The sequence below is a fragment of the Corylus avellana genome, chromosome 9 (genome assembly GCF_965113065.1).
Source record: "Corylus avellana chromosome 9, dhCorAvel1.hap1.2, whole genome shotgun sequence".
Taxonomy (NCBI): Eukaryota; Viridiplantae; Streptophyta; class Magnoliopsida; order Fagales; family Betulaceae; genus Corylus; species Corylus avellana.
This window is the reverse complement of record NC_142498.1, coordinates 911,960-927,885: the sequence shown is the minus strand read 5'-3', so window position 1 is coordinate 927,885 and position 15,926 is coordinate 911,960. Positions and strand designations below refer to the sequence as shown.

Genomic DNA, 15,926 nt, shown 5'->3' with positions numbered 1-15,926 from the left:
TTAGCTGAAAGAAAACTTAGGCATATCATTGAGACAGGCCGCACTCTCTTAGCTCACTGTCACCTCTCAATTCTCAAATAGGTATTAGGTTGATGAATTCCCCATTGCTATTTATGTGATTAACAGACTACCTACCCCTGTTTTAAACCATCAAACGCCTTATTTCAAACTTTATCATCTTGACCCATATTATCAAAAGCTCAAAGTCTTTGGCTGCCTTTGTTACCCTCTTCTTAGACCCTATGGCTTACACAAGTTAGAGTATAGGTCCAAACCTTGCATCTTCCTAGGCTATAATTATGTTGGCTACAAGTGTTTAGATCCTGTGACTAACAAGGCTAACTTGTCTAAAAATGTCATCTTTAATGAAGATTCCTTCCCTGCCAAAGATCAAGCTACTGCACAATTTCCCTCCAAGGTAAATGCACAAGGCAATGCTCCTCTGTTTCTTTCAATTTCTTTACCCCTCAATGTTCATTTTCCTATTGATTCTAACCCTACAGCAACATCTAATCCACTCCCTTCACTTGAAACACCCTCTTCATCTACACCCTTATCACCACCTAGATCACCTCAGACTGCAACTCAAGCCTCAGCAGCTACACATTTAGCTCACTCACCACCTACCATTGCAGCAAACACCAATCATCATATCATCAACTCCCTACCAATACCTCACATATAGTTCCGGCAAACCTTCCCCTCACCTTAGCAGACTCACCCTTAATCTCACCCACACACTCCATGATCACAAGGTCTCAAACAGGGTCCTTAAAACCCAACACCTTTAGTGACTTTCAACTCTATCACACTCACCTACCTGATTTGGGACTAGTGTCTTATCGCAAGGCTACCACTAACTCCAGATGGATGGAGGCTATGCAACAAGAATATGATGCCCCGCTATCCGATAACACTTGGAATCTACACCCTAGACCTCCTCATCATAATGTTATCCAAAATAAGTGGGTGTTCAAAATCAAGAGAAAAGCTGATGGGACTGTAGAAAGATTTAAGGCAAGGTTTATGGCTAAAGGGTTTGATCAAAGAAATGGGGTGGACTACATTGAGACCTTTAGTCCAGTTATCAAACCTTCAACAATTCGAGTCATCCTAGCATTATCTGTTAACTTTGATTGGAGAATTACACAGCTTGATGTTTCAAATGCCTTTCTGCAAGGTTACTTAAATGAAGAGGTTTACATGGAGCAGCACCCTGGTTTTATTGACAAGACTAAACCTTACATGGTCTACAAGCTACACAAGGCCATTTATGGCTTAAAACAGACACCCCGAGCTTGGTTCACTAGGTTATCTACTTTTCTACTTGACTTGGGTTCAAGGGGTCTCTAGTGGACACCTCTCTATTCATCTATCTCAATGGATCAATTCAGATTTATATGCTGGTGTATGTAGATGATATTCTCATCACAGGCACTCATCATACTGTTATTCACATCATCATTGCTTAGTTGCAGAAAGAATTCCCACTCAAAGACCTAGGCCCCTTAAGCTTCTTCCTAGGCATACAAGTTACCATAGACACTTCTGGACTTCATGTATGTCAGACTAAGTATATCTCAAAATTGCTACACAAAACACACATGGCTGAGGCTAAACCATCGAAGACCCCTGCACCTCAGGCTCCAAGCTCTCTAAACTTGAAGGTGAACCCTTGGCTAATTCTACCACCTATAGACAAGTTGTGGGGGATATGCAGTACTGCACTCTCACACGGCTAGAAATATCCTACTCAATTAATCAATTGTGTCAGCACATGCATTCTCCCTCTACCACTCATTGGATTGCAACAAAGAGAGTACTTAGGTATCTCAATGGCACCCCTGACCATGGCCTCTACTACACCAAAAGCAACTGAATGTATTATGTGATTCTGACTGGACAGGGTGTCCAGATGACCGAATGGTCTACCACAGGGTTTGCTATATTCCTAGGAGACTGTCTAATAGCTTGGAGTGCCAAGAAGCAGGCTGTTGTTTCAAGGTCAAGCACTGAAGCAGAGTATAGCTATCTATTACTATTGCTAAATTATTCTGGATTAGAATGCTACTCAAAGAGATCAAGGTCTATCTAGCTGTACCACTAGTGCTTTGGTGTAATAACATTGGTGTATTAGCCTTGGCCTCTAATCCCCGTTTTAGAACAAACCACATTGAGGTGAACTATCATTTTGTTAGAGAAAAGGTGCTCAATCAAGATGTTTTAATTAAATTTATTTCTACTCATGATCAGGTAGCCTTATCTGTTCACCAAAGGCCTTCCATCAGCTCAATTTTTTGCTCTTAAATCCAAGTTGTTGGTAGTTTCTCCCCCACATCAACTTGCGGGGGTGTTAGAGTATATATGGGAAAATCAGAAAGAGCGCATGTCAATGCGGTGGTGCTCATGTGGTAATCTTTAAAAAATTGACGGATCAGCAATTTTAACATCTACGGCCAAAATCATGCCACGTTAACCACCTGCAAAACCAAAGTTGTCGACCACTTTCTACTTTTTTTTTTTTTTTCCTCATCATTTTCTTCGTTTTTTCTTTCTATTCCCTTTCCCCAACAATCTTCTTCTTCTTTCTTCTTCTCATTTTCTTGCTGATGGTACTTCTTGCCGGACTGAGGAACATCCATCTAAGAAAATCAAAGAATTTAACAAGGATCCAAAACACACAGGGGTAGATGGCCTTAAAACTTAAAAGAGTATTTTGAAAAGGAATTCTTTGATTTTCTCAACTAATGTTAGTTTTTCACATTATATATGATTTTTTCTTCGAGGTTCAGAAAGGACAGCCATGGGGTTCTTTACAATGGAAGCTCAATCACCAGGGGTTGAAATTTCTAGTCCTAATAAATAAACAAATGAAACTTGTATTTTATGTTATTATCAAAATTTTATAGGAGTCAGATCTAAAGCACACAGTTACATGATAATGAGATTTTTCTCAAAAGATTGGGTAAAGAGTGCGATTGAGAGTGCGTTTTTATAAAAATAATCTGTGATTTTAAACCAAATTGTAACTTTAGGGTGTTTAGAATTGCGATTTTAAAAACGCAAAAAAATCTACGATTTCCATAAGCTGATTAGAGGGTGCTTATTTGAAAAAGTGCGAATTTAAAATAAAATTACGATTTCTATTAAAAAGATATTTGGCGCAATAGTTACTTTTTTTAGAACGAGGAATGAAAAAAATACCAAGAATACCCACCTAAAATATATTAAAACCCTTATTTTATTTATTTATTTTTTTTTCTTCATCCTCCCTGTCTTGTTCATCCTTATTGGTAATTTGGTCATGAAACCGTAATTATCTGCTAATGTTATCCAAACACTCAATTGATACAAAAAAACTTTTTAGTATGTTTTACCAAACGCATGTACAATTTTAAAAACGCAATTTTTAAAATCGGACTCCCAAACGAGTTCTAAAAACCCATGTGTCAACGAGACACGTACGTGAGGAGAGAGAGATGGGGTCAGCGAGTGAAGTAGGCTGTCCGTGGCTCTCAAAGAAGGGCAAATACGAGGGCTATCACCATCGCAGATCTAGGCTCGTCGCCGCTGCTGCCTGGAGGTGGTGGTGGACGCACACCGGCGTGGTGTGCATCCTGCGATCTTGGCCGTGGCAAGACGCGTCACATCCCATCCTGCGGCTTGATGGCAGACATTATAAAAAGGGGTATTCCGGCAGTGGATCCGCTGTGTGCGTCGGGGAGTGAGGGGCTTCTTTTGGTGGTCTGGTTTTTCAGAGCAGTGTGAAGAAGAAGACCAGTTGTCTTGCATATCCATATTTCAATTTTTTTTTGAAAATTTGCACTGAGAAGTGAGAATTGAAAAGAAAGTACGTATGTAAGAGAGAGGCCATGCACCACTGCCACGGCAATTTTTAAGAAATTAAGAATCGTCGTGGATCCGAATCCCAATTCTTGACATTGCTACTGAGATAAAGTCCAAGAAAAGAGGTCATACCACATGTGCTGTGAAATGATTAACCAGGTGCTCAAGTCCAAGGCAGGATCACTCAAAGTCCAAGGCAGGATTGCCCATTTGGGAACAGCCGTGGAAATTGAAACAAATCCCACATGATAGCATGACTTTCTAACGACTCTTTTGGACTTTCTTTGTTAGCTGCACGTAGGAGTATGGTTTTTCTTTGATAGGAAATAAGTGCATGAAGACTTTCATTTCCTATGCATATTGAGAGGATGCTTGTATATAATGCCATTTGGCATCACCTACGATCATCAATAGAATTCCTGTTAAAGTATATATATAGGAAAATCAGCAAAGAGCACACCTCAATGCAGTGGTGCTCAAGTTAATGCAGCAGCAACTCTTGACATTGCTAATGAGATAAACTCCAAGACAAGAGGTCATACCACGTGTGCTGAAAAATGATTAACTAGGTGCTCAAGTTCAATGCAGGATCACTCATCTGGGAACAGACGTGGAAATTGAAACTAATCCCACATGATAGCATGACTTTCTAAGAGCACGCAGCCTTATCAAATTCTTTTTTTTTTTTGGTTATTTTGGCGAGATAATTTAATTAAAATGGTTTAAATGTACCCCTTTTAGTCTCATATTTTTAACAAAAAAAGGTAGTGACGTGAACAGTATTCACCAAACTTAAAATTTACTATTCATTCACCTATTTATTAAACAAATATATTTTTCTCTTTTCCTTTTTGCTTTTTATTTCCCTTTTCTCTGTAGCCTCTCTCCCTTCTCTTTTTCTTTTGAAATTTTTTGAAAATGAGTACTTCTCCCAAATCAAAAACGAATTTCAGTATTTCTTTTGAAAATCAAAAACAAAATTTTGAAAATATGTACGTTACGATAAGACACAAATTCAAAAATATATGACCGTTAGAATAAGACAAATATTCTTAAAATAGACTATTAAAAAAATAGATACATTCAAAAATATAAAAGTTAGAGAAAAAATTAAAAAATAATTAAAAAATAATATTTAAATTAAATAATAAAAGTGAATTATTATAGTAGTTAAAATATCCGAGGTAAGTAAAATTTGGTGGGACGGATAGGAATATTATGAAGTCCTTGTCAGTTATTTGACAGTATAAAAATAACGGAAACCAAGACCCCCCCCCAATACCAACAACATTCAGCTTCACATAGAAAGCACGCTCACAAAATACGAGTAATCGCCGATCACTGTGTGTGTTATAGTCCGATACATCGAGTAATCGGGGATTAATTGATGGCTACGGGAGTGGAGTCGACGGAGACGGAGAGGATGGTCTCGGGGATAGTCTTGAGCTTTCCGGCGAACGACTACGCGGCGTCGTCTTCCTCACTGTCCCAGCCCCCGAAGGTTCCTCGGAGGCTCAGACGGCGTCTTCTCGAGCCCAAAATCCCTTCCACCGCAGAAGAGATCGAAGCCAAGCTCAGAGGCGCCCATCTCCGCCGACAGGTCTCTCTCTCTCTCTCTCTCTCTCTCTCTCTAATGTTGATCTAGAACTTTCTCTTACCCTCTTTTTTAAATTCTTCAATGAGTCAGTTATTTTTTTGTTCTGTTTTTAAATCCAAATTATGCTTAATGTCTGTTTGTTTGGTTAGAAACCCGAAGAACAGAAAAAGGTTGAATTTTAGGTTAGGCATTTTTTGTTTTATTTTTTTAATTATTTTTTTTAACATACAAATTATGCTACATTTGTTTGGTTGGTTAGAAACCCGAGGAAAAGAAAATGAATGAATTTTAAGCTCAGGCACCGTTTTTTTTTTTTTTGGGTTAATGTTTGAGTTAAGCTGAAAGAAAATTTATGAATGGTGGTGCAGCAATACTATGAGTTGTTGTCAAGTAAGGCACGGCAAAAGTCGAGGAGTCCGCAGCGGTCTTCTTCTTCTCAACAGGGGGATCTCGGTCAGCGGCTTGAAGCCAAACTTAATGCTGCTGAGCAGAAGAGGTAACATGTTTCTGTAAGAATGTTGTCGTTGAAGAAAGCATTGTTGGTTGCAGAATCGGAGGGAATTATATGCTTATTGAATTTTTGGGGGTCTTATTTGTGTTCTGTCTTGGATAATTGGATTGCTTAACTTGGGTTGCAAAATAGTTGTAATTGGCTTATTTAAGTAGAGGTTTTTGTTTTCTCATGTTGCATATTAGTCATATCTATATAATTTAGACCATCTAAATAGCGTTCTAATTCTCATGCCATTTGTTAGAGTTTCTAGCTTTTCAACTTTTTCTAAATCTACAATTTTAGGTTTAGACTGATTTCTCATACCTCCCATCATTAATTTCTCGTTAGTGGTCATACCCATACAGGTCTATACCTCCCAAACAGATTACTTGGATTGAAGAACATTAGTTGTAGCTCTTAAGAAGTGTTCTTTTGGGGAGAGAGTGCTGGGGTGGGTAAGTTTGAATCTAGTGATTTGTGGTGAGAAACTCCTGTATAACAGCTTCTCTTGTATTATCTTGCTTCTACCGTATATCAATAGCTTGTTGAACCAAACCAGCTGATGACAATGGTACGCTCACCTTCCAGAATCACACTAGCCTACTACATAAATTTGTGTTCTGTTATCTTTTGATCCCTGCCTTAAGGCAAAGTCATCAGATCATGGTCCCTAAAACTTTTCCGAATGCCTTTGGCCAATTTTCCATTCCCACATGCATTCCATTTTATGAAGAAGAGGGATTAAATGAACGTTCACAAACATGTGAAGAAGGGGACACATATATATTTACTTTGTTTATATCTCCATGCCTCTTATAATGTAAGAGAGGAAAATGTTATTGAAACCAGGTGAAGCATAACGCCGAATAGACTGCCACCACAAAGGACCAAACAATCAGCCAATCAAAGCATGTCGATAATGACATAGAAGGATGTGAGCTAATGGACTTCGAGTACGTTTGGTGTGCGGAATGGCTATCCATTAGGAAAATGAATAGCTTTTATTGAAAATGGAAGTAGGTGGAATGGAATAGTCTTGGAATAGCTAGTCCCATGGGAATAACTATTCCAAGTGTTAGAGTATATGATAAGTATCTTTATCATATATTCTATTCCACCTTCCATTCCTAATAAAAGCGATTCATTCTTTTTAATGAAATAGCCATTTCGCGTACCAAATGTTCCCTTCGTGTCATTATTATTTGAAGTTAAGTTTGAAACAGGATCTGAGGAGGATTTGAGAAAAAAGTTAAGGTTAATTGAAGCTGGAGGTGACACAGAAAAAGAGAAGAGAGGTGAAAGTCAAACCCCATAAGTCTTAGTAATTTTCATCCTGATGTCACACGCTTCACCATTTACATTGGTTTCATTGAAATTATCCGGTCTAAAAATCATGTTATGTAGATGTCTTCTCTGTTCTTGGTGAACCTGGCTTTCCACTTGAAGGGATGGGCTCTTTTTTGATGTATAATAATCTTATTCAAAGAAAAGGGCAAGCCCCCATACACGAAAGGATGGGCTCCTGCTTTAGAATTGTAATTCTGGGTCAAATTAGACAACATCTTGCTTCGAACATAGGAGTTGCTAAGAGTAAAATTCAAGAAAAAGAGTCGATTGTATGAGAAATACTTCAATAAGTTATGCAGGGGCACTTTTAGAAAGTCGTTGCGTGTTATAACTCACAATTGGTCTAATGTTTGGGTTCGTATGGCTGTACACTGAGAGCACTTTTCAAGTAGTCTGATACGTCTCATACATTATGGGAATGTTGAGAAAAGATATATTTTAATTGTTGCATAATCAAAGTAAGAGTCAACATTTTGCTAATCTTTATGAATACTACTGAATGCAAAGTCCTTATTCCCTTGTTATTCGTCTTGCTATATGCATGCTGCTTTCGATCAAGATGTTCTTGCTTCCCCCGTTCGGGCTCTCGCTCGAATTGGAACCTTTATGCATTGGTATATGTGTGTGTGTGTGTGTATATATATATAAGGATTTAAGTTAACTTAAATTATCTAGAAGTCTAGTAAATAGTTCTTGACCATCTTTGGTGATCATATAATTAGAAAATAGAACTTACCCATGCATTGGTGATCAAACCAGTATGCTTCATCAAAATTATGTCATGCACCTATGTGAAGTATAAGGTCTGTGTAACATAAGCTTATCTCCCACTTGCATAATGACACCAACAGGTTAAGTATTCTTGCAAAGGTTCAGATGCGCTTAGCTAGGCTGGATGAGCTGAGGCAAGCGGCTAAAACTGGACTGGAGATGCGGTTTGAGAAGGAACGTGATGAGCTTGGCATGAAAGTGGAATCACGGGTTCAGCAAGCAGAGGCAAATCGGATGCTTCTCCTTAAAGCTTCTCGACAACGAAGGTTGGCCAAGAGAGAGCAAGCAGCTAAATCGTTGATGCAAAAAATGATACAGGATAGCAAGTATAAGGAATGTGTGCGTGCTGCAATTCTTAGAAAACGCACAACTGCTGAGAAAAAGCGGCTGGGATTGTTGGAAGCAGAAAAGACAAAGGCTCATGCTATGGTATCGCAAGTACAGAGAGTAGCCAAGTCTATCTATACTCAAAGGGAATTTGAGAGAATGAGAATGAAAGACCAATTAGAAGATCGGCTCCAAAGGGTAAGTTTGTGTCTGAAGTAAATTAGCATCTATAGTGAATGCATTATTTTTCTGGGTGAATATGTCTGATTGGTTCTTTATCAAATATAATTTGAGAACAACTAGGCTAAGAAACAAAGGGCAGAATATTTGAGGCAAAGAAGAAGTTCACGTGATTCTGTACTTGTCATTTCAAAAACAATGCAAGATCAGGGGGAGTACTTTTCAAGAAAGTTAGCAAGGTGCATATCTTACTCTTACCTGTTTTCTTATCTCTTGGAACAACTTCATCACAGTTAGCTCTGGCCCTCATGTTGTTATGCTTACTAGAAACTAATTAAAGTGTCAGTAAACTAGCATTAGACTTCCCCTTCTTTCTTAATAATTAATAATTGGGAAAAGTATACATAACCCCCCACCCCCCCCTATACTACCACTCTCGATAGTCAATGTTTCCGCTAAACTATCAAATTGCATCAATGTCTCCCCTAAATTACCAAAAATTGTCAATGTCTTCCATAATAACAAAAATACCATTGATGATATTTAAAAAAGAAAGAAAGAATTGGGGTGGTCGATCCACCCCTCAAACTCTTAGGGGGTGGCCAAGCCGCCCCCAAGATATATTTTTCTGCTGGAGAGCAAGGATGGTCAGAGAGGGAGACCGAGTGAGACTATTTGGGATTGAACCCATCAATGAATTGAAGCTAAGATTGAGTCTGAATAGCATGGTTGAGTTTGCAACACTAGGAGGGATTGTCCAAGTGGGAATTGTTACTTAAATCAGGAGTCTGCAGAAGAGGATAGTTACCAATTGAAGGAGGAATAGAATCAGAAAGCGCCAGTTGTTGAAGAGGTAGACCCCTTTGAGATTGGGAAGGAACCCAAGGGACGGTGCCGGCAAGAACATTGTCGTGGAGGCTAATCTTTTGAAGGGCTTGAAGTTGGTCTATCTTCTAGGAGATTTGGCCACCCAAACCCTTCCAAGGGATGGCAATGACCTGTCCATTGACGCATTTGATTCCTACCCACCCACCAGAGCAAGCTCTGTAGCCTTCCAGCTGCGAATTACGCCTTTGAAATGGATCAACTCATGTTTTGAAGGCCCAAGGTGCTCAATAGTTTGCTTGGGTGACCATCACGCCATCCCACCCTCGGCCACCCTCTGCCACCTCTAGGGGTGGTTTTCGAACCACCTCTTCTTATATATATATAACTTTTAGTTTTTAGTTTTTATTTTTATTTTTTATTTATCTAATTTATAAGGGTATTTTTGTCTTATTGGAATTTTTTTAAGATCATTCTTTTCTCTTTGCTGGCCTGGGGAGACATTGACTCTTTTTGATAGCTTGGGAGGAACATTGATGCAATCGATAGTTTGGGGGGCAAATTGATAATGGAGTGATAGTTTGAGGGGGTATGTGTACTTTTCCTTTAATAATTTTTGAGAATCTCTTTCTTTAATTTATTGGATCTTTTCAATTTTAGATATTAGCTCTTGAAATGCTAGATGTTTTGAGAATTATACTAGGACTATAGAGGAACTGACTCATCTTTTCTTCTTTACTCTTTACTCTTGGACTGCTGTTTGGCTAGCTCCTTTAGTAATTAGCTTCTCTGATTTCCTCTTTCATTTCTCTCCCTCTTAGGCGCTCTCTTTTATACTTCCCGTGTATATGAGTTGCGTCCCTCTGCGCTTTTGATATAAATTTATTACTTATCAAAAAAAAAAAGGTGCGCTTATGTATGCTTGTTGTACAATTGAGTTCTACCCCTGTTTCCTTTAATGAAATAGCCCTTATTTTAAAAAGTTAACAATTTTTGAGAAAGCAGCCTCATTCCATTTTAGCGTATAATTTTTTTTTTCTTTTACTTTATATGTAATAATTCCTCAAATAATCATGACTGAGGAATACATATGTTTCTTATGTGTTATGTTCTATGAAATTAATTAACATTGCTTTTATTCCCTCTACTATTATTTTCAACATAAACGCAGCTTTCTTTCATCAAATTATTAGATTAATTTACATTTTATGCTATATTAAATAAATACCAACCGCACTATTAATTTCTAAGCTAAAATGTTATATATACACACAGACACACACATGCAGACATGCATGCATATATAGATTCTATTGAAAATAAAATAAAAGGTATTCACTCTAGTACAAGGGAAGTATTCAAGAGATACGTAAAATGACCTAAATTACAGAGATCTACCAAAACCTACCCCCAAAAAAAAAAAAATGAAGAAGTAAAAATCCCTATCGTTTTCATCCAATCAAAAAGTGATCTCACTAATAATGATTTCTGTTCAAGCAATGAGGCCTCAGTTTCTTCAAAAGTCCTTATATTTCTCTCCCACTAAATACTCCACATCAAGCATGAAGGTATAACTACCATGAATGACTTTAATATCTTTTGAAGTTGCCCCTCTGACATGCCGAAAGTTCCGTACTGAATTAGCCATAACCCAAGAGACCTCAAAATAAAGAGAATACTGAAACTGACGACCAATGCTCCCCCTTTTTGTTTTTGATCATACAAGACTAATCGACATTGACCGATTGTTACTAAATAAAAGACTAAATTGGATCCACAAATAAATAAAAAGACCTATTTGTTTTGCTCCCTTACTGAACGGTATTTACTACAGTGTTTTGAACTGTAATTTTCAGCAAGAGCATTTCAATTTAACTCCCATGTAGGAGCCAGAGCATAACCATCCCAGAACATTAAGGCTTGCAGGTTAATAAATCTGGCCCGGCCCTGAAATAAGGCCATGTTTCTATATAATCCACTTTTTTAATTTTGCTCTTCGGATGGTCTATTTCTTAATATGTATATATATTATTAATTACGTTTTTTTTTTTGGGTGCTATCTTCACTGTTCCCCATTTTCCTTATTCTTTCGTTCCTTTTTATTATGCGGTATACGCATTGTATTGCATCTTCAGGTGCTGGAGACAGTTTGTAAGATTGAGGAAAACTACTTCTGCTTTGGCAAAAGCATTTACGTCCTTAGAGATTAGTGAAAAATCTGTCAAGTCAATGCCATTCGAGCAGCTTGCTCTTCAAATTGAGTCAGATACAACTATTCAAGTTGTGAAAGCTTTACTTGACCGTTTAGAGAGTCGCTACATGATCTCACGGGCAGTTAGGAGCAGCCCATCCAGTTTGGAGAACATTGATCACCTTCTTAAGCGTGTTGCTTCTCCAATTAGAAAGGGAAATACCAGTACCGAGAGGAAAGGATCAAAGGCGTTTGACTCTAGTAAAGAACTAGCTCGAAGTCCAGTTAAGTTATCTAGGTACCCAGTGAGAGTTGTGCTCTGTGCTTATATGATCTTGGGATTCCCAGACACAGTTATCAGTGGGAATGGTGTGCATGAGGCTGCTCTTGCTGAGTCTGCTGCTAAGTTTACTCATGATTTTGAGCTTTTAATAAAGATCATATTAGAGGGTGCCACACAAAATGCCGAAGAGAAAACAACAATTCCATGTCAAATCACTTTCAGATCACAGCTGGAAGCCTTTGATAAAGCGTGGTGCTCTTACCTGTATCACTTTGTAGAATGGAAAGTTAAGGATGCTAAGTCACTAGAGGAGGATTTGGTGAGAGCCGCTTGCCAATTGGAGCTCTCTATGATGCAAACTTGCAAGCCGATTCCAGAAAAAGGAGATAATGGTGCTATCCTAAAACTGGTATTTATCACATTCGCTTGGTTATTTGTTAAGTTGTCTTTGATTGGTCACCTACTTACTATTAGCTCCTATAATTATTTGGAATCGTCTTGGTGATACTAGGTTACAGAAGACCGGGAACTACTTAGGACAAAGGTGCAGCATCTGAGTGGAAATGCTGGGCTTGAACGTATGGAATGTGCTCTCTCTGACATGCGTTCCAGATTTTTGAAAGCCAAGGATTCTGGGAGTTCATCTGCATCCCCATTTCCAAGTAGTTCATCTTCATGTCTGCCTAAATCACCAGATGGCTCTTTGGCTTCTGTACCTGGTGAAATGAATAACCTGGCTGAAGGTTTTGAAAGCTCAGGTCCCATTGTTCACTCCTTGTCTGAGAGAGATGATTCTTCCTCAGGCAAAGTAGTTGGGTCCTCTAACGACTTCACTGGTGCTGCTCATGGTCATCCGAGCTTTGATGCAATGTTGGTTGGCGAGAATGAACTGCTTGTAAATGAAATTGTCCATGAACATCGCCACGGTTTCACTGATAGCTTTATCATAAATGGCGAAGATAAGAATAGTCTTAATGTTGGTGCATCGATCTATTTACTGCTTTCTTTTCAAGTTTATCATTGAGTGATGTACTATCTTATTTTAATTATGGATGTTGAATCCTCACAAATGCATTCTTATCTTAAATACTGTGCAGGAAAAAGTAAGAGAGATGATGGAAAAGGCTTTTTGGGATGGTATTATGGAATCCATGAAACAAGAGGAGCCCGACTTCAGCTGGGTTCTTAAACTCATGAAGGAAGTCAGGGAGGAACTGTGTGAGATGTCTCCTCAAAGTTGGAAGCAAGAGATTGTTGATACTATTGATATTGACATTCTCTCAAAGGTAAGCTTAGTCTACTGCCAGTCTCTTTTATTTCTTTGATCTCCTATATTATTATAAAATTTAGTTGTAATCTGTGTTAATAACCTTCCTGTCTTAATTTTGTCTTTTTTTTTTTTTTTTTTTTTTTTCTGGGTAGGTACTGAAGTTAGGCAATCTAGACGTGGATTATTTTGGGAGGATCCTAGAGTTTGCACTACTCACTTTGCAGAAACTTTCTGCCCCAGCTAATGATGATGAGATCAAGACAACTCACCATATGTTACTCAAAGAACTAGAAGAGATTTCTCAATCTGGAGAAAAATCAAATGCCTCATTTGCCCTTCTGATGATTAGGGGTCTGCGCTTTGTTCTACAGCAGATACAGGTACCAGTTTCAAGTGTATTTTATGCTTCTTTACTTCTTAAAGAGTATGCTGGAAATTTTCTCTTAATGTCATAACTGGATGCTATGGACGTCAATTAATTCTTGCTAGTTGCCAAATACTTGATAGCCTTCCGTGCTGGAACCCAAGCCAATTGGCACATCAATGCCTTTGATTTGGGGTAGACCCCTTGCACTGTTGTGCCTGGATCATTGTACTTTGTTTTAACTTAATATTTATTTTTCTCTGTACTTTCAGTCGGATTGCTCAATTGATTGGAATGTTCAGTATTTGTTTTCTTTTTGGGCACAGTATTATGCCCTTCTTGATCACCAGTCCACAAAATATAAGATGTTGGGCTTTGCCCTTTTATGAAAAGCGCACTTTTTCTAACCCTAATGTCAATTAAATTGTGATGCAGACTCTTCAGAGAGACATTAGCAAAGCACGCATCAGAATTATGGAACCACTTATTAAGGGACCGGCTGGTTTGGAATACATGAAAAAGGCTTTTGCCAACCGATATGGATCTCCTGTTAATGCCCCTACTTCTCTACCACTGACTAGGCAGTGGCTATCATCTGTGCGGGTGGTTGCAGAGGAAGAGTGGGATGAATACAGAGATTCTCAATCCACTATGGCAAGCGATGCGAGATTGTCCCAGGGACTTCCACCTACTACTCTTCGAACTGGAGGCAGCATTGTTGTGTCATCAAAAATGGGCTCTCGAACCTTATCTGCAACAGGTTTGATTGGCAACTTAACTGTGGGTAATTTATGTTTCTTCTGTAGATTGCTTTAATTTATGTTTATTACGTTCAGGTAAAGAACAACCAGAATGCAAGGGAGAAAGAGTTGATTTGTTGGTTCGGCTTGGTTTGTTAAAGCTAGTTAGTGAGATAGGGGGGCTGGCCCTGGAAACTCTCCCAGAAACACTCAAGCTTAATTTCTCCAGGCTAAGGGCTGTGCAGTCTCAACTTCAGAAGATCATTGTCATTTCTACCAGGTAGGTGAATTTTTGGATTAATATCCTCATCTTATCTCCTTTTTGATATTTGAATCTGTAATTTGAATAAGTTACTGTGTTCCTCAGCATGTTGGTTCTCCGCCAAACGCTTCTGAGTGAAAACTTGGTGACCAGTCCATTAGACATGGATAATATAGTATCCACATGTGTCAAGCAGCTCTCTGATCTGTTGGATAGTGCTGAAGATGTGGGTGTACCAGAAATTGTTGAAACAATCAGTGGATTCCTTCAAGGCTGTGACCCTGTTCTAGATGCTGGAAAACTCCAAGCCAGGAAGCTCGTTATGGCAAACATGTTGGCAAAAAGCTTGCAAGCTGGGGATCCCATATTTGCCCGGGTGTCCCGTACTGCTTATTTGGCTGTGAGGGGGGCTGTGCTCGGAGGAAATGGGACGAAGGGAAGGCAATTGGTGGAGACAGCTCTGCAACGTCTAGGAGCAGCTCTTCTTACAGATAAGCTAATGGAAGCAGCTGAAGTGCTGATTGTGGTGGCAGTTGTGTCGGGCAATGTTCACGGGGCATGGTACGGGGAGGTGCTCAACAGTTTGTAAGTTTTTCATTTTGTAAAAGCAAAAGATGTAAAGAATTCACTATTTCCTTTATTAAATTGGAAAATTGGTATTATAATATCTGCATTTCCTGTACATAGTATTGTCATGTATAGCTTGTGCTGAAATTTAGTAACAGTTGTGTAATAGATAATTAACAGTATCATTAGGGCTTGGAGATGGGAAATTTAAGGTGTAAATTAATAGCTTGGGTATTTGTTTTCCCAGTACTTTTTTGGCTCATGTTTACAGCCTTACTCTTTTCACATTTTATACCGGTTATTGTGGCATGTATTAAAAGGCTTCTCGTGTCAACTACTTAAAACATGCATGCAATATCAACTAGTAATAAATGAATGTGAAAAATAGCATTACTCGTTCGCTGCTACCTTATTGAAATTGCAGAGAAGTTGAAAATGAAAAATGTGAACCTTATGGCTCTATATTCTTAAAACAGCAAATGGAAATTTGATATATATATCCTGTAAGGTTTAGCAGGATTTACACAACTTTTTTCTATCAAGCCTCATTACTGAGAGGTGCTTACAAAAAAAAAAAAAAAAGAAAGAAAGAAAAGAAAAGGGTGAAAGTGGAAAAGAAAAGAATGATATGTTATATTTTCTCAAGAGACGAGAGATTTCTAAGGGATTCGCTGAAAGGTGAGATGGGATAGAAAAGAATAAAAAAGATGCATAGTGTGTAATAGAAATTTTAGAAACGAAAATAAAAAGAAGAGTAGACATTTCCTTTGTTTCTACTTCTTAGGACGGATGAGAAACTGTAGACGTGAAATATTGGGTAAAGCAAGAATTATTGGTCAGGAAACTTTAATCCATCCATGGTC

General features: G+C 38.4%; 1 protein-coding gene across 2 annotated transcripts; it reads left to right on the top strand.

Moving 5' to 3' along the window:
* Positions 1-5,125: 5,125 nt before the first annotated feature.
* Positions 5,126-15,313, top strand: LOC132189258 (T-complex protein 11). 2 transcript variants are annotated; one of them, XM_059603912.2, is made up of 11 exons: positions 5,126-5,446; positions 5,812-5,939; positions 8,135-8,579; positions 8,685-8,800; positions 11,522-12,269; positions 12,372-12,836; positions 12,958-13,146; positions 13,283-13,510; positions 13,930-14,254; positions 14,331-14,514; positions 14,602-15,313. In XM_059603912.2, the coding sequence occupies exons 1-11, from the start codon at positions 5,234-5,236 to the stop codon at positions 15,083-15,085; spliced, it is 3,525 nt and encodes a 1,174-aa protein (XP_059459895.2). In that variant the 5' UTR covers positions 5,126-5,233; the 3' UTR covers positions 15,086-15,313. The 2 variants fall into 2 exon arrangements, with proteins under 2 accessions (XP_059459895.2, XP_059459896.2); XM_059603913.2 differs by lacking the exon at positions 5,126-5,446 and having other exon boundaries at positions 5,850-5,939; positions 8,154-8,579.
* The last annotated feature ends 613 nt before the right edge of the window (positions 15,314-15,926 follow it).

Coding starts and splice junctions, on each gene's coding strand:
- LOC132189258 (XM_059603912.2), top strand. CDS start 5,234: ATGGCTACGGGAGTGGAGTCGACGGAGACGGAGAGGATGGTCTCGGGG. Junction 8,801..11,521: donor TTTTCAAGAAAGTTAGCAAG/GTGCATATCTTA, acceptor TTGCATCTTCAG/GTGCTGGAGACAGTTTGTAA. Junction 14,515..14,601: donor ATCATTGTCATTTCTACCAG/GTAGGTGAATTT, acceptor TGTGTTCCTCAG/CATGTTGGTTCTCCGCCAAA.